The sequence below is a fragment of the Bufo gargarizans genome, chromosome 2, assembly GCF_014858855.1.
Source record: "Bufo gargarizans isolate SCDJY-AF-19 chromosome 2, ASM1485885v1, whole genome shotgun sequence".
In the NCBI taxonomy this organism is placed as follows: Eukaryota; Metazoa; Chordata; class Amphibia; order Anura; family Bufonidae; genus Bufo; species Bufo gargarizans.
Genome location: NC_058081.1, coordinates 624,468,833 through 624,492,518, shown reverse-complemented (window position 1 = coordinate 624,492,518; position 23,686 = coordinate 624,468,833). Strand labels below are relative to the sequence as shown.

The 23,686-nt window shown below is 38.2% G+C and overlaps 1 protein-coding gene across 10 annotated transcripts in view; it reads right to left on the bottom strand.

The window, feature by feature from the left end:
• Nucleotides 1-2,590: 2,590 nt before the first annotated feature.
• PRDM16 (PR/SET domain 16) overlaps nucleotides 2,591-23,686 on the bottom strand; it is a 533,907-nt gene continuing 512,811 nt past the window's right edge. For 9 of the 10 annotated variants that reach the window (XM_044282118.1, XM_044282119.1, XM_044282121.1 and 6 more), the window contains 5 exons: nucleotides 20,653-20,822; nucleotides 19,214-19,388; nucleotides 11,062-11,301; nucleotides 9,904-10,078; nucleotides 2,591-8,185 (listed from right to left, as the gene is read on the bottom strand). In XM_044282118.1, the coding sequence (XP_044138053.1) occupies nucleotides 8,054-8,185; nucleotides 9,904-10,078; nucleotides 11,062-11,301; nucleotides 19,214-19,388; nucleotides 20,653-20,822 (892 nt within the window). In that variant the 3' untranslated portion in view covers nucleotides 2,591-8,053. The remainder of the gene's footprint in view (nucleotides 8,186-9,903; nucleotides 10,079-11,061; nucleotides 11,302-19,213; nucleotides 19,389-20,652; nucleotides 20,823-23,686) is intronic. The other variant, XM_044282126.1, reaches the window with a different exon arrangement.

The window sequence follows — 23,686 nt, the reverse complement described above, 5'->3', positions numbered from 1 at the left end:
AACTGAAGACAGTTGCAGTAGAGGCCTGGCAGAGCATCACCAGGGATGAAACCCAGAATCTGGTGATGTCTATGCGTTCGAGACTTCAGGCTGTAATTGACTGCAAAGGATTTGCAACCAAGTATTAAAAAGTGAAAGTTTTATTTATGATTATTATTCTGTTCCATTACTTTTGGTCCCTTAACAAGTATGGACTTCAGTAAGGGGAGAAAGCCAAACCTAAAGTGCCTAGGGCAGCATAACATCTAAATATGGCCCTGCAGCAGCACAATTAGGCCTCATGCACACGAACATTGTTTTGGTCCGCATCCGAGCCGCAGTTTTTGCGGCTTGGATGCGGGCCCATTCACTTCAATGCTGTTTTTCTGTTCTGTGGTACAACCTGTCCTATTCTTGTCCGGACCGCAAACACACATAATGGTCGGGTGCATAAGGCCTTAGGATCACTGAGGATGGGAATCTGCTGTGCTCCTCCTCCTACACAGACCAGCAGAGCAATGTGTGACACTACATCCTGCTACTGCTGTGGAGCACCAGCTGCTGAGCTGTGAACATGAGGAACTAGGCGAGTATTTTTTATTTTTTTTATGTCTTGTGAAGGGGGCACATATAAGGGCAGCATAACTACTGTGATGGGGGTGCATATCTGGGCATAGCTACTGTGAAGGGTGCACATATCTAGCTATAGTTACTGTGAAGGGGCACATATCTTGGCATAGCTACTGTGAAGAGGACGCAAATCTGGGCATGGCTATTGTGAAGAGGCACATATCTGAGCATAGCTACTGTGAAAATGGCACATATCTAGGCATAGCTACTGTGAAGGGAGCACGTATATTGGCAGCATAACTACTGTGAAGGGGCGCATATCTAGCTATAGCTACTGTGAAGGGTGCACATATCTAGCTATAGCTACTGTGAAGGGGCACATATCTTGGCATAGCTACTGTGAAGAGGACGCAAATCTGGGCATAGCTATTGTGAAGGGGCACATATCTGAGCATAGCTACTGTTAAAGTGGCACATATCTAGGCATAGCTACTGTGAAGAGGACGCAAATCTGGGCATGGCTATTGTGAAGAGGCACATATCTGAGCATAGCTACTGTGAAAGTGGCACATATCTAGGCATAGCTACTGTGAAGAGGGCACAAATCTGGGCATAGCTATTGTGAAGAGGGCACAAATCTGGGCATAGCTATTGTGAAGAGGGCATATATCTGACTGTGAAGGGGCACAGATCTGGGCATAACTGCTGTGAAGGGGACATCTCTGGACATAGCTACTGTGAAGGGGGCACAGTGTGGGCATTACTACAGTGTGTTGGCACAAAGGGGGGATAATTACTATGTGGGGACATTAAGGGGACTGTGTGTGTATAGTTATGCTTTGGGCGGAGTTAGAGGCATGGCTTAGTATGAAAAATAAAATATACATGTGTATGTGTGGTTTGGGTGTGGGCCCAGGTACATTCTTTGCACAGGGCCACTCTGCTGACTGTCTCAGACCTTGAGGATCAATAGTACATTGCTTAAATCTGCTAGTTCATATTGCCAAGAGAGGAAATGGCACCTCCAAATCACTGGCTGTCCCAGAGCACAGTTTGACCCTTATAAACCCGTTTGTTGTTCAGCTGCTTAAAGTATAGCTCCAGTGAAAAAAAAAAAAAAAACTTCACAGTGCCCATGGATAGTCATATGCAGAACCTTTGTAAAGTCTTTCCATGAAAAGCTCAATCATTTGTGCTGCAGTCCTCTTCTTGCTCCTAATCCGCAGAACGTTCATTTCATTATCTGGCATGTGACAGATACAGTCGCAGTTACAACCTTATTATTCGGATTACACTACTGAGCTCTCACCCCTCTCACAAAACAGCCTGTCTACTTGCAAGTGTGTAGGGGCTGCTGCAATGACATGACTAAGTTCCTTCTACTTATAAACAGCTTATAATTCACTGATAAGATATTCAAGCTATTTTACTTATTTCTGGTTTGGACTTGCTCTTTATCAGCTGATGCAATGTAAATCAGCAAGGAGGAAGTAAATGACTACAGTAATTCAAGTATAATATTTTTCTCTGTATCACTTTGCAATTAATTGAGTCTCCAGTTGGCTGGTGAGTGAAATTACATAGCGTTTCCCATTTTATAAAGTTATAGCTTTTCACTATGGTATATCACCACGTTACAATCAATAGGGGTCCAACCTATGCCAGCCAGGTGCAGTTCTCAGTACAGCTAGGTGACTAGGTATGCCAATGTAAAGAGAAAACTGGAGGGGTTGCTGCACCATCCTCATTCTCAGAATCGTTGGGGCCTAAGACGTTAGCCCCTCCATTATTATAGAACAATGGCATATTTTAAAAGGTATGCAATCGCTTTATAAAAAACGGTAAAACTCCTTTGATTAACAGCATAGAGTGTTCATTTTATAAAATCTAGATTAACAACTCTTTTTTATAAATTGAAGTGCAAATCAAATAGATTTGTAAGAGGAATCAATGGTACATTACTGTTGGTATAATTTTGCAGAAGAATCATGTTTTGCATTTTTTGTACAAATAGGCCACAAAAATCACAAAGCAGAACAGCTTTTAAAAAAGCACACAGGTTTATTGCATATCAATCTCATGTATAAATTCATTGTAGCATTGGAAAGATTACATTTGGTATACATTCCTATTCTACAGCATTAAACTCAAAATCAGCTTTCTTATTCATTATCTTAAGGAATTTCTCTACTCAAGTACATTTTGTTTTTTTATCACAAGCATCAAAAAGAATTTTTCCCTCCCCACAAAAAAAAATCGCTTTTTGTAATTTTTCTCTACACTTCATATTTTCTTCCTTTATATTTTTCCACATAAGCGATTTAAAATTTTTCATATTAACAGCTGTCTTTTCTATATCATTGGCAGCTGAAGCATCAAGTCCCGGACAAAGAACCTAATCACATATACAGTAAGTGCATCTACAGATTTTTTTTTTTTATCATTATTATAATTTTTTTTCATTTTTTTACTTTTTCGATTTTCCTCTTTTAAAAAAATTCACAAACAGACACATTGACGGCTAGCCCACCAGTCATGCACAGATTTGCCTATGAACATAACAGAAGCAATATACAATCCAGAGGGAAATGGAACAAAAAATTGAATTGTTCCAAAAACATTTTCTTCAAAACACCAAAATGAAATCCAGACATTTACAACTGTGTTTTTCCCACAATGTACAATAACTTTTTTTTTTAACAAGGGAAACAAGATAATATTTTTTTTACTTGTGTTTAACACCCAACTTTTGAGAATTCACTGCTGTTTCAGAGAACAACTTTGAATAGTGATCTTCTGTTAGCATCGGCAGTGAAAGAACACCCCTCCTCGTCCAGTTTATAAAGTACAGATATGAAAGTAAGAATTTTGATGGAGAAAGGCAAAGATGCAGACATTTAGTTAAAATGTTTATATCAATGGTTGTAAGGGCATTGGTCAAGCTGAGGAAAAACTATCCAAATTTTGAATTGTGGTTTTAAATCCTGTCATTTGTTTTATTGGGTACTAAAATATGTATTTAGAAGTCACATCTACCCAGCAACAACAACTCAAGAGACTGACAAGTCGGGAGTCCAGTTGACCACATATTTTTGGGTCCTGTTGCATGAGATGAAGCTGGGCCAATAACAATTGGCAATCGATGATATATATGATTTGACTGGCTCTTGTTTAAAGGGTCACATGGCTCGGAAAAAAATTAATGGGTGGCAAATGATCATTACTATGTTTGTTCATCCCCCATTCAGTTTGCATATTATGGCAGGGCAATGTTATGCTGACATACACAGATTTTTACACAGGCCAGTTATCAGGAATGAGCATTCATATGAATATTTGGCCAGGGATCAGGCCAGTTATGAGGAACAGTTTTAAAGAGACCTCAGTGTGTCACAGGTAGATATCTCGGACATATGGTCTAATTGCAGTTACACATATAAAGTTTGACTTCTACTGACAGTAGTTTTCTTCAGTTAGGGTACTTTCACACTAGCGTTTTTGTTTTCCGGTATTGAGTTCCATCACAGGAGCTCAATACCGGAAAAAAACTGATCAGTTTTATCCTAATGCATTCTGAATGGAGAGCAATCCGTTCAGTATGCATCAGGATGCATCAGTTCAATCCCTCTTACATCCCTCTTCAGTCCCTCTTTTGCCCGGAGAAAATACCGCAGCATGCTGCAGTTTTCTCTCCGGCCAAAAATCCTGAACACTAGCCAGAATGCCAGATCCATTGAAATGCATTAATGCCGGATCCGGCCCCAAGTGTTCAAGCAAAGCGGATCCGGTTTTGCGGTCTGCGCATGCGCAGACCTTTAAAAATGAGAAAAAAATATATATCGGTTTCTTTTTTTCCCGGATGAAAACCGGGAAGACAGATCGGGTTTTGCAATGCATTTGTGAGACCGATCCGCATCTGTTTGTGTCCGGCGATGGAACTGCCTGCCGGAACCTCTGCCACAAGTGTGAAAATACCCTTAACCAAATAATAAAGAAACAAACTGCAATACTTGAGCCATGCATTCAAAAATGCTTCATATCAATATCCTCTCATATGAGATACCACTGTGTTTATATATGGGTGAATGTATATTTTTGCAAACAAATGTATACAATTTGATTATTAATAAAAAAATTGTGTCCATTTTTTTATTCGACAGTTCACTGTTCTTGGTCTACTTCCAAGTTGCACAGCCAAAAGCTTTTAGCCTTAACTGCAATCAATGAAATATTCTATCTATGACCAAATTAAATTTTACTTTTTCTTAATTAAAATGTCCTGATTATATTATATTGGTTACAGAACACTGGGGCATATTTACTAATAGTGTCTAAGAATACAGATCACAGTGTTAATATATTAGGCAAATTTATTAATCTGGTGCAAGGAAATTTGGAGTATCGCAAATCCTGTGCCAGATTTATGCCAGAATTTTGTCCATGAGCCCCCAAAAATTGAGTAGTTAACTTTACACCACCTATAAATTGGAGTAGTTTTACTCCAAAAATGCGCATTTTTGGCACATAGAGATGCATTAAGGCCATGCTACCTTTCCAGGAAAGCCACACTGCTTCCCGCAAAGCTAGCCCCCTTATCAGCATAAAAAACTAATAAACATTTAGTAAACGTGATGCAAAGCATGCCCACCTGACACATTTTTCAAAAGTAAATCTGCCCAGTGTGTTTATTGTATTACATTCACAAACTATTGAATTAATTTTCAATCATTGTAACCTGTTTTTTAAGCAAATCGTACAGTTTAATGAGCTGATTTTTTTTATTCTTTTACAGCACTTGGAAAAAGGTCAAACAGTAAAAAAAAAAAAATAAATCAAGATTCTAAATCGGATTTTTAAAAAACATTTGATTAATATTATTTTTATTAACCTCTATTGTTTTTATGATTTTATGCTGACTATTCAATGAAATTTTATAATATGCCCGATTTGGAAGTAAGAATATCAGATTTTTTTTATTTTACTGTAAGTGATCTAAGAGTTGCGATTTATTTTGAGTATATTAAAGATTAATTTTACAGTAGTTAGAAAGAAAATCATTAAAATCGTTTCAGTTTTTAATGAGTTTCTATTGAAAACCACAAGACTTTTTATGTTTGTTTTTTTAAGCTTTATTTCCCCTTGTTTTGCTACAATTTATGCTATCATAAATATCAATCTGGCATTTGGAAACTTACAATATCTAATGCAGTTTTCAAAAATTAGCAGATGCAAGCTGTCAAAACATGTGCCCTTAAAAGTCAGCCATTGGGTTTGCAAAATGTTGAAGACAAAGCATTGTGTACTACAGATTTCCAAATTTTCAGTTTACCTATTAAGGTTTAAATATATATAAAAAAAACACAACAAAATCCAGAATGCCTTCAAAATCCATACCATTTAATTAATAGAGATTGGGGTGCTTATGTTTCCACTCCAGTGTATACAATGAAATGCCATTATGAGAACATTATGTGAAATGATGAGGTTGGTCATTGCTGCTCTTCACTTAAATCCCTGTGAAAATGATAGGACTTTTGAAGCCTTCGATGAAGGGATATGTATACATTTATTTCACCACATTTTCCACACTCCTACATATTTACATTTGCTTTTCAACCAGGTGTCTAGTGCTTTTAATACAGTACATTACAGAGTGCTTTTAAGCATCTTTGAGCTTCTTGACAGTGACATATTAAAGAAATATGGCACCCACCATCTTGTAATTGTGAAACAAGTTACCTAAATCACAATGTTACCATTTGCCTATGTGAACCTTTAGAAAAAATCATATTTTTTAAGACTTAAATGGTCTTTTTACACCCGCCGGAAGCAAATAACAAATAAATACAATACTTAGGCAAAACAAAACAAAATAATAATAATAATTAGGAACAATTTTTTTTTTTACAAACATATGATTGTCTTGGAGTATCGCAGCAAGATCAGTTGTGGTAGTCATTAAAAATGAAAATTGATCACAACTTTAAGCATCTATCTACTGAAATAAAGAGTCTAAATACTATAAATGTTATAATCCGCAAATGACTACCCAAAAATGCTAACAACCACCTTATTTGGCACATGAATTTTTTCAACACCGCAAAACCTTGTTACTCTGTTTTGGTCCTTCACTATTTGCTTATATTAACATTTTTTCACAATAATGAATTTTATGAAAAAAAATACTGTTATAGAGGTAAATAAGAGACAAATCTGAAAGGGGCAAATTTCAACAAATATATACAGATTAAGATTTTCAGTTGTAAATTTCAATTTACTATTGTTTTGTTTTTATTGGCCCCAAGGAATAATAATTTAAAATATAACAACATGGACATTACATTAAGCTTCCCCTAATCATTTATGACGCCAAGAAAGGAATGTCTTATAAATGTTGAGATTGGAATATCATCAGGATAGAACAAGATCGTCATGGTGGCAGCAGCTTCAAAAACCTTCAAGCTACATCAGAAAGAGATACAAATAGTTTAAAAAATTTCTGAAATATATGTTCTGCCAATTCTGGAATGATTCCACCCTTCGCTGGGTACGGTTGTCTTGTGTGGATACTCTACAAAGACAATAGTGGCCTCTTCACATTGGATCCAATTTAATAAACTTAGTTATATCTCGAGTCCGCTACATTTTTGTACCAGTATAAAACCCGGAACCTTAGGGGTTTCTATGGATATGTTTATGCAATTTACCAGTTTTATAAAAATTATTAGACATAAAGTTTTCATATTCATATCTTATGGTGAAAAAAATTTCTTTTTTTTACTTTGTAAAAATGTGTAATTTATCCTATATTCTGTTTGTCTTTATCTTGTCCAACTGATATATGGTTCAGGTTCCACTAAAAATCTAAAGAATCAATGGACCTTTTTAATAATTATTACAAGGCTCACAATTTTATATTGTATGTTATTATTGTTATATCACTATCACTTGTATATAATTTTCTCTAGGAGTCGGTCACCGTACTAAACTGTATGTTAATGTTTGAATATTTTTTGTTTTAATTCAGAACATGAGATAAACCTAAATTATATAAAAACATTTCTGTATCTGGCACACTGGTGAGCCTAATGGCAAATTATTTGGATCTCAACATATATGAGAGGCTTAAATTACAGCTTGAACCAGTAGTTTTCTACAGCACCATAACTGATCCCACCATTTATAAGAATGGGAAATGATCTATTTCTGCTGATAAGTTGTTTCTAGTGGTTTGAAAGTCTACTTTCTACTGCTATTTATTTTATGATGATAAACATGGTGGAGTGAATACGGAAATTTTATGTAGCGCTTAGAGGAGGGCCTTAGAGAGGACCCATAAAAAAATCAACAGGGGTTGAATGGATAGTTGGAAATTGCAGGGAACATCCAAATAATTGGTTCCTAGTGACTCATTGATGCCTATTAGCAGTCTTCCACATTGCTGAAAGTGTGACATTGTAACATTTAGATTTGTGTTTATGCATTGTGGTATATTTTTCTTCTTTTACAAATGGTTCATAGGATTAAAAGCTCCTGATTCTGATGCTGCTCCAGCCATGTTCAACCAGGCATCCAGGGAGTTGTGGGAAGTATGAAGAGAAGTATTTTCAGAAAGAGACAACATCATTGCATAAGCCTGGGGGAGAACAAAAATAGGAACAAATCTTAGGAAGATTACAAATTATTAGGCAAAATCATAAATAAAATCTGCATTAGCTGATATAGAGTCACCTGTGAGTGCACCTAGATTCCTACCTAAGAAAAAACTTTAAAGGGGAACTTTTGCTATATTACAAGCAGCATAAGTATGGGTAGGGACAGGGATAAGGTAATAGTGTGCCATTATGAGTCCTCTGTTCATGAGGTGAGCATTCCCCCTACCTCTTCCCACATATAGGTGAAACTCGAAAAATTAGAATATTGTGCAAAAGTCCATTCATTTCAGTAATGCAAATTAAAAGGAATTGCATTAATGCAGTTTAAAATTAGAATTTTGTGAAAGGGTTCAATATTCTTGGCTCAAAGTGTCACACTCTAGTCAGCTAATTAATCCATACCCCCTGAGCAAAGGGTACCTCAAAATTAAGACTTTGGGGTTTCATAAGCTGTAAGCCATAATCATCAAATTATAACAAATAAAGGCTTGAAATATCTTGCTTTGCATGTAATGAGTCTATCTCATATATTAGGTTCACCTTTTAAGTTGCATTACTGAAATAAATGAACTTTGCATGCTATTCAAATTTTTCGGGTTTCACCTGTATATCAGCCCTGATTGATGGTCCCCATATATACAGGCAGATACTCATTAGCCTGTCAGTCACTGTTGAAAGGGGCAAGTAGAGGGGGGTAGCACTCCTGTCAGGACTGCAGTGGACTCACAACTATAATTTCTTGGTATTTTTGTTTGCCAAATAGTACAATATTTTTATGCCATTTTGAATAATAGTGCTTCCACTGTTTTTCTGCCCTTAAACAGTAGTATGATGACAGAGCTGCCTATACTATTATTCATTCAGATTATTTTATTTTTTTATCGCCACTGTCTTCTTCTGACCTGAAAAGGTCACTTGACTATGCATTCAATCAGATGGGCAATAATAAGAAATTTGAAAAATTCTGCAGCAGAGAGAAATATAGATTAGGGTAAGGTTGAGAAACTACCATGGATCGGGTACCACTATATATACAGTATATATCATAACATAAATAGATCTGAAGTTACACCATGTGTTTTAGGTAGCTCATTTTATTACATCATTAAATATTGATAGTTAGTACATTGAGCAAAATTAGCAGACATGTAACAGAGACATGCAAATGGCTTGCTTTGAAACAGAAGACGACACAAAGTAACAGATTTTTCTTTATGCCAACCATAACAAAACTTGTGGAAAACTGTATGAATTCAAAAAGTTTGTCTGTATTACAGTTTTTTTTATTTAAATGTAAGTTAAAACTGCAGTCAAAAACATTACATTTTATAACTTAAACAGGAAACTTTAGTTGATGCCCCTTAATTTTTCTTTATTGGATTATTTGGATCTTTTGGTTTTTCTATTTCTAATAACATATTACAAAATAATATATATATATATTAAGATGAATTTGCAATGTTCTGTTATGTAAATATATCCACTGACTCCCAAGATGTTATATTTCAGATATTAAAAAAAATTGTTATATTTGAATAATGTTGAAAAAGTGTACACGTTATGTGTACATATGATGTATATCGTAGCACTTCGTAAGGATTTCAAAGCAATAGAAATTTACATTACAATATCTTAAAAAGTGTTTTCAGTGCATTGTGGGTAGAAAGCTACGGTATAAGTGCAGTTATTCTGTACCTACCTGGTTTTTAGCCTGCCTGTACAGAGATTCTTTAAATGCCTCAGAGTCTAAGGTGGAATTAAACACATCTTTTACTTCAAATGCTTCCTCTGCTGTTTTGCGAAGGTCCAGCCCCTTCCCAAAATTCGGAATCTGCTCCACATCTAACAAACGGGCATCTTCCTCCTCAATACACCTGTACCAATGACCAGGGGAGGGGTAGGGGATGACCCTTCATTAGCTTGTCTGGCCTTTACTCAGGCTAGCCAATGTTGCACGTTTGCTTTAATTTGGTGTTATGCATGCACATGTAATGGTGCTCATAGACACAAGCCACATGCATGGAGGACAGGTACAAATAGTTGAGTACAGAAAGCTTCTAAATGTAGACACACACCACACAGATGTTTACACACAATGATGGAGGCCCTTCCATACATGTTGACAGATTTAAGTTTAGCTTGTTATAATTTATGAATAGGTCATGCTCAGAAAGAAAAGGCAAAATAATAATCTTCTTGTTCATTAGAGTGGGTCTACAAAATGTTTTAATGGTTCCATAATCTGTTGACCATGCCTAAAGACTGACTTCCATGGTTCTAAGATCAAAGAGCAGTAATTTGTTGCGTCAACAGTTAGGACAAATAACTTAATATAAGATGGTATATCGGAGGACTGGATTTACAATCATAGTAGAAAAGAAGATATTTTTGGCTTTATATATATATTTGGTACATTACCTACTTTGGTGAACTTTACCACACAGAGGAAAAAAGGTTTCCATGGGTTTGGACAAGAAGTCAAAATGCTCAATTTCAAGTATTTTTGAATCTTTTGATTCAAATTAGCCAGCCCAGCCAGTCAATTTTGACCGTGAAGATACATTTTTGTCTAAAAAGTATTTTTTGTCATATGAATTTAACTTCTTTCATATTAATTAAATGTATTAAACCAACTCCATATATAGATATTTACCTAATTATCCAACCTGGCTATGAGAACTATGAGCCTAGCAGCTTTTATTTAAAGGTATTAATCTAGAGCAAATAATTGGCGCCTTATTTTAGTCTTTAGCCTTTTAGCCTTCTATTTGTATCAGTGTATAGTAATGACAGTGAAAAATGGAAATGGATCATGGATGTTTAACATGGCATCCGAAGCTACATAAGTATAACAAACCTTCTGGTGTGATCAAAGCTCATAGAGAGGGATGTGGGTTCTTCATCTTCCTCATCCTCTTCATATACTTCCTGGGTCTCCATTGTAGGAGAAACAGTCTCATCTTGCGATTTTCCCGTCAAACTTCCATCTTCATAATCTTCTTCTAGATCGTCGTCTTCATCTTCATCTACATCTTCTGGTTTCTGGTTGACAAGGCTACATCCTCTTGAACTGCTATCAATATCCTGAATTTCTGTTCTGAAACACCAGAATTAAGAGAAAAAAAAGATATGAGAAAATGTTTAAACCAGTAAACTAATTGCTGTAATTCAATGTAAAATCAAGGGTGAGTTACATCAATAATGAACAGTATCAAACATTTTTTGCCTGATCTGAGTTTTAAAGTAACTATTTCTTAAGAATTAGGCCTCATACACACAAACGTATTTTGTTTCCGTTCCTTTTTTTTTTTTTTGCGGATAGGATGCGGACCTATTCATTTCAATGGTTCCACAAAAAATGTGGACAGCTCACCGTGTGCTGTCCGCATCAGTATGTCCGTTCCGTAGTCCTGCAAATGTCCTATTCTTGTCCATTTTTGTCATTGTTACAATGGATCCGCAAAAAAAAAAAGATCGCATACGGATGTCATCCTTTTGGCGGATCCATTGTAACAGCACTGTGTGCAGTCCACATCAATATGTCCGTTCCGTAGCCCCGCAAAAAAAATAGAACATCTCCTATTCTCGTCTGTTTTAGGCACTGTTACAATGGATCCGCAAAAAAAACAATGGATGGCATATGGATGTCAACCGTTTTTTTTTGCAGAACCGCAATTTGCGGACCGCAAAACACATACGGTCGTGTGCATGTAGCCTTAGGCCTCTTGAACACGACCGTATGGCTTTTTCAGTATTTTGCGGTCCACAAAAAACTGATCCGCAAAAAATATGGATGACGTCCGTGCGCATTACATTTTTTGAGGAATGGAACAGCTGGCCTCTGATAGAACAGTACTATCCCATGTTCTATCTTTGAACTGAACGGAAAAGCGGAAATACAGAAACGAAAGGCATACAGAGTACCTTTCTTTTTTTTGCGGATCCATTGAAATGAATGGTTCCGTATACGGTCCGTATATGGAACGCAAAAAAACGTTCAAGAGGCCTTATAGTGTATGGCTACAATATATGTCTTTGCCTTTTGGCATCCCCTACGAGTGTGAAAAACCCTTCAATCCTTTTTTTTTTTTTGACCATCCTGTTTTCTTGAAAAGTCTCTTTAGGGCCCTGGCTCTTGTCACCTAATCTAAACACATGAATGGTATGTTTTTCTTAGCCTGTTTTGCTTGGTTATTCTTTATGATAAATGCCCACATCTGATTCTCTCTAAGGAATCATTATGCCAGTCTGAAATGTATTCCTTTTGTCTATCTTTATCCCACAGCAGGAAAAGGCTGAACGATCTCCAGTTCCCTTCAGGAAATGCCACAACAAGTTTATTTCTTAAGTATGCAACCTAATGCTTTCACACCCTCTTCCCCAAGACACAAACTCCATAAACTGATGATTAATGAGGCAAACATAAAGAAACACAAGAACATGCATATTGTGAAATTTCAGAGCCATTTTAGATAAGACTGTAGGTCTGTGGATTTATGGCCCAGTTGAGAAACAGTTATTTTTCAGTATGTTGTGCTGGTGACTTACATGGGATGTCAAAAGTTTGTGAATTTTAATTTTCAAATCTTTCTTGTTAGTTAATTTTAGGTTGACTTCTATTAAACATAACATATACAAGTCTAATATGGTTGAAAAATTCTTAACAAAAATAATTATTGAATAAAATGTGAAAAATTTGGCCTGATTTTTTTTTTAAACTAATCTGATACAGAGATGTCAACTTTTACTTTAAAATTAATTTCACCAAAAACTAAAAATGTTTGTGAAAATGTTAAATATAAAAAACATATTACTTCCTTTTCTTCATGATGAGCCCTCAATAGGGTTCTGGGTTCAAGTTATTGTTTGCATTTTATCAGTGATGATAAGGAAAGGGGCAGGGCTCTGGCAACCTCCTAGTCTGTTCATGCTAAAGAGGATAGCTGTCACAGTCGATGGAAGAAGGCACAGAATAATTATAGCTTCATGTCCCAAAGGGGACCTGAAGGCGTCCTACATTTTTTCACAGCTATAGTAAATTCCTGCTTTTCCAACCTTCAGTACATTAAAGTTCTAATCATAACTGCATCATTCAATTATACTCTCTCCATACATGTTGATAGAAGCATTTGAAATATTGAACAATGTGGAAGGTGATAACCACATGGTGGGCATAATTATGTCAATTATGGTACCAGCAGATACTGTATCATGTGTAGAAAGGCTGATGAAAGGGCTATTGAACTAGTATCACAACTATATTGGATTGCGTGGTCATTTATGGACTGAAACACCTTATTGCTATCTTGACTTGATATCACTGACTGTAGGTATTATCAACATAGCTTGAGCAACTTTTTCTTAAACACTGTCCATGACCACATAGAGTAGCCTCTAAATTATATTAGTGGTACATAATAAATTCTAAAGCTGCAAATCACTTTTCGTAGTCAGCAATATATCCACCACTTACATAACATAAAAATACTTTGACAACAACCACATCCATGAATGCATGTCCTGCTTGACATGGTGCTTTGCAAAATTTCTCTAAGATGATCTTATATATGGGCTTATAAAACATTTAAAAAAAAAGTTGGCACTGAACAAAAATCATAAAAATGTAGTATCTTGAACACTGCAAAAGAGTTCAAGTCATGACAATATAACTCGAGGCCTCTGGACTGCAGATGGTTAAAATTCCCATCTGCTATGTTGAATAAACAATGCAAGCTCGGGGGGAAAAAAAATTTGGTTGGCGATTACATGGCCCTTGCTGTCAGCATCTCCGAATGCCATTTATCACCCACCCAGACAGACAGAAAACAAACCTCATTTTGATAGGCTCTATTCTCAGCTCTCCTGGCGACATTTGCAGCCTGTGTGGGAATCTGAAATGAACTACACCCCGTTTGTTTACACAACGCGCTAATGAGACTCATAGGGGAATAACCTGCGAAATCGGCACAGATGCTTCATTAAAGCTTTTGTTCATTAACCATTCTTATGAATTATGTTTATATTAGTCAGTTATTTTTTTATATTTCAATTTTCAGTGTACAGGTGAGCACATTCTAAGTGAAACCCAAAAAGAACATGTACCATATTTATCGCTTATTAGGCTACTTTCACACTGGCGTTTTTGCTGGATCCGGCAGGGTTCAGCAAAAAATGCTTCCGTTACTCATAATACAACCATCTGCATCCGTTATGAATGGATCTGGTTGTATTATCTTTAACGTTGCCAAGACAGATCCTTCATGAACTCCATTGAAAGTCAAATCCATTTTCTATTGTGTCAGAGAAAACGGATTCGTCCCCATTGACTTGCATTGTAGGTCATGACGGATCCGTCTTGCTCCGCATCCCAGGATGGAAAGCAAATTGCGGCATGCAGCGGTTTCCTCTCTGGTGTGAGAATGGAACTGAATGCATTTTGGAGCATTCCGTTCTGTTTAGTTACGTTTTGTTCTAATTGACAATGAATGGGGACAAAACTGGAGTGTTTCTTTTCCGGTATTGAGACCCTATGACGGTACTCAATACCAGAAAATATTAACGCTAGGTGTGAAACTAGCCTTAGACGCACCTAGGTTTTTGTGGAGGAAATTAAGGAAAATACAATATTTTGAACCAAATGGTGTGCTTTTGGTGGGTTTTGAACTAATTGGAGGTCTGTGGACGGTACACTGTGTTGGGGATCTTTGGATGACACTGTTATGGGGATCTGTAGAGGACACTTATAGGGGGATCTGTAGAGGACACTTTTAGGGGGATCTGTAGAGGAGACTGTTATGGGGATTTGTAGAGGAGAGTGTTATTGGGGGATCTGTGGAGGACAGTGTTATAGGAATCTATGGATGACTCTGTTATGGGGGATCTTACCCCATTACATTGGACTTCAGTTATAGCAGCCCAGCCGTCACATCATTCATTAATGAAGTGGACGGGACAGTGTAATGAAGTGGGGGCGTGGTTTAGCAGACCTTGGAGCACGGTTTTTAAGTCCGTTTTTTGAGGGTGGCCTGAATGGCCAGCCTACCTGCCCCCTGAATTGTGACCTCCACAGCACTCCACTCCATTAACAGTGTCATCGACAGCGCCCTTTCCCTTTAAAGCTGACCTGCAGCAGTGAAGAAAAATGGGTTGTTATAGAAACCTGGTGTAAAACTGTGTGTATGTGAAGACTAAGGGCCTGCGAGCTTCTATTGGCTGGTAAGGGACATGTGACCATGTGTATGGCAGTTGGGATATGAAGAGAAAGACCTGCAGGCTTCGATTGGCTAATGTAGGTCATTAGATGTGCCATATTTGTATTTTTGGGGGGAATATCTTCAGGAACGGTACGTCCTAGAGAGCTAAGACGCGGTCTAAAACCTTCCAGGACACCTGATGTACCTGTGTGCCAAATTTCGTGATTGTAAATGCGACGGTGCAGATTCCTTTAGCGGACATACATACACACAGCTTTATATATTAGATATATATATATACATACATACACACGTCTCCCCGATCCGGTGATGTGCAAAGTGTTCAAGAGCAAAAAAAAAAACACTAATGGTTTGAAAAAATATATATGAAATTGTACCTCAGCACTCCATGTCTTCCTTCAGTAATTATTCTGGTTTATTCACCAAAACAGGTGCATACCGCATTCTCATTATACCTTTATATAGCACTTCAATATAGTGAGCAGAGAACAGTACCATAGATGATATTAATAATACTTCCATATAGTGCCCACATACCATGATACATTTCTGATGCTCTGCTAGTATTTACCAATCCTAAAGAACACTATTATATTTTTGGATAACGAGTCTGTTATAGTCACTGTTGGCTATATATTATGGATCATTTACGCATCTGTTTATGAGTTGACTGTTGATTTATTTCGGAGTTTGCAAAATTGCTTGCACAGTAATAATATCCACAAAGTGCACGCTGCCAGTATTTTTATATTCATGTATTATATCTGGAAGTCACAAAATCTGGAAAGGTGACAGCACCATAAATCCTCAGCAGGTGACATTAGTCCAGCAGGCTTCGGCCCCAAATAGACCCAAGAGGAGCAGCATAATGCATTCATTTACATCTGGATATAGGTGCCTGGTGTCTTGCTAATAAGAAGCATTTTGCTGAGCCAGTTTCTTATTGATCTGTCAAACAATCAGAGGCTTTGATAACACTTTCTGAGTAATGGCCAGAAACGGGAAAAACACACCACTAGATTGTATCAACCATAGGACCACTTCACAATAAGACAGAACATCTCACAAATATATCCAATTAGTGTATGTATTAAAACCCATGTGCATATATCACATACACGTATACGTTTCCATCTAATCTATACTTCAAACAGAATCGTATGCCTTTGGTGCAATATCTTTACAGGCTCGGAGCAGGCCAAGAGTAGATATAACACAGTAGTAAGAGGAATTGTCAGCTGCAGCAGAACATCTGCCAATGATTAATTGTGCACAATGCTGCTGGGACTCCCTCTGCCATGTTATAAGGGATGGTAATTTCCAATTTATGTGCACATAACAGATTCAGCCCCTCTGCGCCCCCCATTAATTTGGAATTCATGACATAATGTGATAGGTTTTCAGCTAATATTACTGAGCCCACAGCCTGCAACCCTCCAACTTCCTAAATGCTTGAATCTAAAATCTTTGACTCTTCTTTGGGCGTCTCCAAGATTTAGACTTCAGAAGCTAAGTCCCTTTTTCAAAAAGGCATCGGTGACCTAAATGGTGCTTCTGTAGAAGTCCATTGACTGGCTTCCAAGTTATACAAATCTCCAACCAACTCATGTGGGATATAAAAAAAAATTGTTCTGGAATTCATGAAGGTCCCAATAATGTTATGCTCAGATATTACAAGACAATTTAGACTAACACAATCATGGTCACCGGTGCGATATCCATCGTTATGCTCAGATATGTCAGAAGAAAACCCAAGGTGGAATTCCGCTTTAAAAGAATTATGGGCCAGATTTATCATTAGCTAAAGTCAAAATAATGGAGTGAAAAAGTTGCACATTTTTGCGCAATCGCTAAAACTGTGCAAAAATGTGAGACTTTTATTGGCTCTGCACTATGCTCGCCAGTTTTCTGAAAGTGTGTGTGTTTTCTTATGTAAATGAATCTCTAGACAGATTTTCTATTGCGACAATTTAAAAAGTTGCTAAAAATTTAGCAAAAAATGGCGCCATTTCACTCCAGTGAGGACCATGCTTATCTTATGCTACTTTTTAATAGATCATGCAACTTTTTCGTAAAGACATGCGACTTTTGTAAAGCCGCTTACTGAAGGATAAACTGCTACAGTCAAACCACATTTATCACAGTATTAAAGGACCATTAATAAATCTGACTTTGGACATATGTAGAACTGGAGTAAGTTTACTTTCATACGCGTTTTGGCTTTCCGTTTGTGAGATCCGTTCAGGGCTCTCACAGGTGGTCCAAAACGGATCAGTTTGCATTCTAATGCATTCTGAATGGAAAAGGATCTGCTCAGAATGCATCCGTTTTTCTCCGTTCTGTCTCCATTTCGCTTTGGAGACAGACACCAAAACGCTGCTTGCTGTCCATCTGATGAAACTAAGCCAAACGGATCTGTCTTGGCACACAATGTCAATGGGGATGGATCCGTTTTCACTGACACAATCTAACACAATAGAAAACTGATCCGTCCCCCATTGACTTTCAATGGTGTTCAAGACGGATCCGTGTTGGCAATGTTAAAGATAATACAACCGGATTTGTTCTGAATGGATGCAGACGGTTGTATTATCTGAACGGACCCGTCCATGACAGATCTGCACAAAACGCGAGTATGAAAGTAGTAATGAAAAATCTGGCCCTATATGTATAATCGGGGTGACTCACACACACTCTTCAACTTAACATAGATATTATGCTTTTGAAATAGTTGTAAGCTGCCACCTAGAAGTATGTATGGGGCCTGGCATTCCATTGACCATAGCTGCCATTTTTATGACTACGTCTGTCCCATCTCTTTGCTTCATTAAGAAAATAAGCAGTACCAATGGCGCTTGTCAACATCTCCTCTGCTCTATTGAAATAACATGTATGTTCATATTAATCAGGATAGATAATTGCTAGCCAAAGATCATTCAGCAGATATCCTTTGTCTACATCAAGCTTACATCATACAACTGAAACTCTACACACTAGTACACAAATCAAGTCCTTGTGTCAGGTCAAGATGGAAGTGGACATTTGCAGAGGAGCAGCAGTAAGTTGTCTAGTGACTATGGGGGAGATTTACAAATTGGTGTAACGTAAAACTGGCTTAGTTGCCCATAGCAACCAATCAGATTCCACCTTTCAGTTCTACTTTACACCAGTTTGATAAATCTCCCCCTATAAGTCTAGACTTATAGGGGAAGGATAACTTTAAGACAACTTTGGTTTCCTAGATGTTCTATGTAAAACCATGGATGACATACTATAATATGACCTTGGGCCAAATTATAATCTCAGTGTGGATTTAACAGGCAAGTATTAACACAGAAAAGACTATGAATTCTGAGCTTTCAATTGAGAAGATAACAATGTTTCCCTGACTATTAATCATTTTTAAGACTGTCTAAATTCTAGAATTTGATTTATAGGCTGCACCTGGTGGTCAGTCTTCTTCCAAGTTTCATCCTAAGGAAGGATTGTGTAGAACTGGCAAAGTTCTTCAGTACAGCTGGCTATAAAATGGGGGGTCAGCTTTCAATTAACTTATCAGTGGACATTACATTTTATATGCATGCCGCCTGATTAGATGATTCCCCCCCAATGAGATACAGTAACATAATGCAATATCCTTAAAATGTTTCATTATTTACTCACAGTTGGCGAGCTAGAATGTCTTAAATCACTGAGGAAATTATGTAAGTATGAAAGAACCAAGGCTTTAAACTCATCCAGCTTCACAGCCAGCAACAAAATTGAATATTAATTGTTTTTATACTTTTTTCATACCTTTTTTCTCCTAGACTTGAAGCTTGATTCAACTCGCTATTTGCAATAAAGTTTCGAATTTCTGAGAAATAGGAATCTTCTTTCTCATCTAAAAGTGCATGGTTTTCGGATTCGGAATTGGGGGATGAGACGCTAGTTCCATGGTGGTTTCCAATTACTCCTGAGTGCTGACTCACTGGACAGGGAAAAAGTTGTGAATTATTAACACAACCAAACTAGTATAAAAAATCTTCAGAAGGAAAAGTGTGAGTTAATCCTAAATATTTTACAGTCATGTGTCATCCAAAAATATCCACTGATGGACCACCCCACTGTAATGGTATGCAGGTGGGGGGTGTCAATTACTCGGCATCATTTTGGGATAGTGAAGTTAGTTATTACTTTTCATACACTCTCTCAGGAGGAATGATTAATGCCAAAACTTTCCCAGACTAGGACAAGCTTGAATCCAATGCTTTGGTTTTATTATGGTCTTTTAGGCTTAGAGACTGTCCAGCCTGCATTACCAGAGCATAGGAAGAAAGTTGTCAGAAATTTAGCTTAGTCTACTTTCACACTAGCTGGTTTCCGTTTGTGAGATCCGTTCAGGGCTCTCACAAGCGGTCCAAAACAGATCTGTTTTGCCCTAATGCATTCTGAATGGAAAAGGATCCGCTCAGAATGCATCAGTTTGCCTCCGTTCCGTCTTCATTCCGCTTTGGAGGAGGACACCAAAACACTGCTTGCAGCGTTTTGGTGTCCGTCTGATGAAACTGAGCCAAACGGATCTGTTCTGACACACAATGTAAGTCAATGGGGACGTTTCCATTTTCTATGACATAATCTGGCACAATAGAAAACTAATCTGTCCTCTATTGACTTTCAATGGTGTTCAAGACGGATCCGTCTTGGCTATGTTAAAGATAATACAAACGGATCCGTTTTGAATGGATGCAGACGGTTGTATTATCTGAACGGATCAGTCTGTGCAGATCCATGATGGATCCGCACCAAACCCGAGTGTGAAAGTAGCCTTATTTTACCTGCTTGTATGAAAACAATTGAAGGTTTGGCAACATCTAGGGAAGTCCACCAACCACTGTTGGATACCACCAAGGCAGTAGTTTTATAGACAGGGAGAAAGGCCAAGTTCTGTCCATACTCAGGAGAGCCAGATGGATAATCAGGGGTGTAGTTATATAGGCAGACCTGGGTCCTAAGACTTGATGCCTGAGGAGAGTCCAAAGACTCCTCTGCTAGATAGGACAAGGCTAGTATTATAAATGGCATGGTAGATGAGTATCCTGTTACAGATTCTGCATTAGGCCTAGGATGCTTCAGTAAATAACTTTGAGAGAAAAAAAAAAAGGCCACCATTTTCAGCAGTTAAAAAGACAATTCTCAAAGACACACTAGGGTTAAGAAAATGTTGCCCAACACTGTTGTCAAAATCTGCATACCTGGAACATTCTCATGTTCATGTTTCTTAAGGTGTCGATCCAAGTTTGTCTGCTGGCCGAAGCACCTGTTGCACAAGTGGCATTTGAAAGGCTTCTCTTTGTTATGTATGTTCCGTACGTGCCGCTGGAGGTTGGAGGAGATGCTAAAAGACCGGTCACAATATTTACATCTGTAAAAACAGACACGCAAGAAAATCAGGATATTCAAAATTTGGGTTTTCTTTTAGTTTTTTTTTTTATTGTTCAATTCTGCACCACAAAACATGTTTATCCATTTAGTATTGATGGACAGTATATATTCCTCATAAACTTATATTTACAGCAAATGAGTAAAGCCTCAGCAGAGAGGCTGAGCAACGGGTTTGTTACAGTAACACCACTAGCATTCAGGCTAGAGCCCAAGGGTGACGACTGTCACCTGCAGCCATATTGGGGGTCGCGCTGATGTATTGTGGGGGATGAAACTAACGGTTAACTCATATCTAAGGCTGAATAATTATCCTAGTTTCATGCTAGTATTAAAATCATCCGGCAGCGAAACAGCCTTCCAGTGTTCATCATATCCAGGATAGTTTTTGTCTGGCTGAATCCCGACACTAATGCTGGAAACAGGACGGATTCCCACTGAGTCCCATTATAGTCAACAGCTCCGACCCTTTCCAATTATGCTGGATACAATGAATTTCGGCATGCTGTTCTTATGCTGAAACAGCCAACATCCTAGCCTTAGAGGCCATTTATGCGGCGGGTTTTACTGTGAAAGTTTGGGGCGGACAGCCTCGTTGAAATCTCACTGAAAACCCACTGATGCCCCTGTCTTTTCTGCCTTTCATTCATTTTTACTGAGGTATGTTTTCACTGGACTCGGGGGTTGAGTAGAGGGGTGGACCATAGGCGCAAAATGTAACCAGAGTTTGTTTCAAACCAATAGTTTTTTTTATTATTGTTATTGTGACAATGCGTTTCGAGGTTCTACAGACCCCTTTCTCAAGTCGGTGGAGAATGCTGCTGATGGAGAATGCGCTGCTCCCAGCTTCTGGCATGTGACGCTATGAGCGCCTTTTTCCTCCTGTGGCCACATTTTTCTATTCATTTTTACGGGAGACAGTGCTGAGGATCACTAAGCAGCAAGACTTAAAGCCGTAGCTGCTCTGTGATCCTCACCGCTGCCTCCCAGTGAAATAAATTGGAGGCAGAAAGGATGCAGCCACCGGTGGTTTTTAGTGAAGTTCGGCGCGATTGTCTGGCAAAATTCCACATGCAAAACCTGCCATGTGAATAGCCCCTTCAAATGTACTAGGGCTGCTCAGTAATGTCTCAACACAAGACCAGCTTAACAAAACAGCACACTGGGAGTCATTTTGGGTTGATGTGTAGATATATCTAGGGGTTATGTTGTATGCTGATGGCAGTGGTCAGATGAGCTGGACATGAAAAACCCAATTCCCTTTCCCCCTCCCTCCATTTTGTATAAATTCATTGGTAAACGTTAATAGGGAATTTTTATGTTGGAACTGTATATGCCTGTTGTTTAAATGCATTTCCCAAATCTGTAGAGGACTAGGTCTCCCTGCTGTGTGTGTAACGTATCCCCCCCATTTAAATGTGACCTGGCACAAGTGAAAAATTGATGTGGGTCATCAGACATGGCTCAAGCTGAGAAGCGCACCCTCCATATGCAGTTCTCCCCTCCCCCATTGATGAAAAAATGGCAAAAAGTAAAAATAACCTCCAGACTGTAACATAAATAAAATGAAAGTGCAGTCACAAATTAAAACATTTTTGGCTAGTAAAACTGGCAAAAACCTGATGTTTTCTTTAATGAAGTAGGGAGGGCTGCTCCCCGCTACCTCACACTTAGATGGCACTTATTCCAGCACATAAAATGGGAGGATAATGATTAATTCCCCTCCGTTTACTTAAGTCATTCAGCTTGCAAGTTTACCGTCCACTGTTCTGTTTGTTTAAATGGCGAGAAAGGCGTAAATGTTTTATAAGGCTGACAGGTGTTGGTTTATCGGGCAGATTAAAATCATGTTTAAGACAAATTAATCCTGGCCAGTTCTGATAATTTATCTTAGCTACTTAACTCTGAGACAGCTGGAGGTGCCAATGTGCCACCTAATAAATTTACGCCCTGGACCCCCAATAACACACAATAACGGCCTTGACCATTTAGATGTCCTGTAATATTTTACTCCATCGCATGCAGATTGTGCATGCAGTCAATGTCTGTGACTACAGGGTGCAGACTATGTACATGAGAGGACATTCCTGTAATGATGAGCGGAATATTGCTAAAATAACTTGTAGTTGAAGGTTCTAAATCATAACATATCTTCTGAAACACTCTACTCTGCTCCCAATATACTCCTTCCACCATCTGCCTGACTGTGGTCTTTACTGCTCTCCTAACATCACTCGGCTAGATATTCACTTGCATGATCCCAGGAACAGCATACTCTTTTCCTGAAATACTCTGATGGGGTGCTCAGGTCTGGTACTCAGTTCTTTAGTCTGCATTCCTCTGCCTACATCTTGACGCTACCCCATCACATGCTGTCATAACCTCACTAATATAATCCCAGGTCCTGCCCTTCCACAGGATCAGCACCATACTCTTTGTTGCTGGTGCACTTGCTCCTTCTACAATGTTTAGGACCTTCCAATTTTCTGTATTGCACTCCTTCCAGGGGGCGCTTGGCCATAGACCCTACAGGAAAGGTAGGGCTGCCTTGGTGCTGTGGACCACATCTCACCTCCTAAGCCCCCTGCTCTATATATTTGTTACAGACGATTGGTAGAGGAGGGCAGAATGTAGCAGCTTTTGATGGCCACCACAGAGGGATAATCTTCTGGGGAGATATTTTGTGCTGCATTGTGGTATTTGGTTATTTGGAATGGTATTCTGTGCTACACTATGGTATGGTAAACTTGTATTTGCCCCGTCTACTTGTGTTTCCCCCACCTACAAGATTGGTGCCACTTTTCGGTTTCTTTCCAGGGGTCACTCCAGTTCTCACTCCAGTTCCCA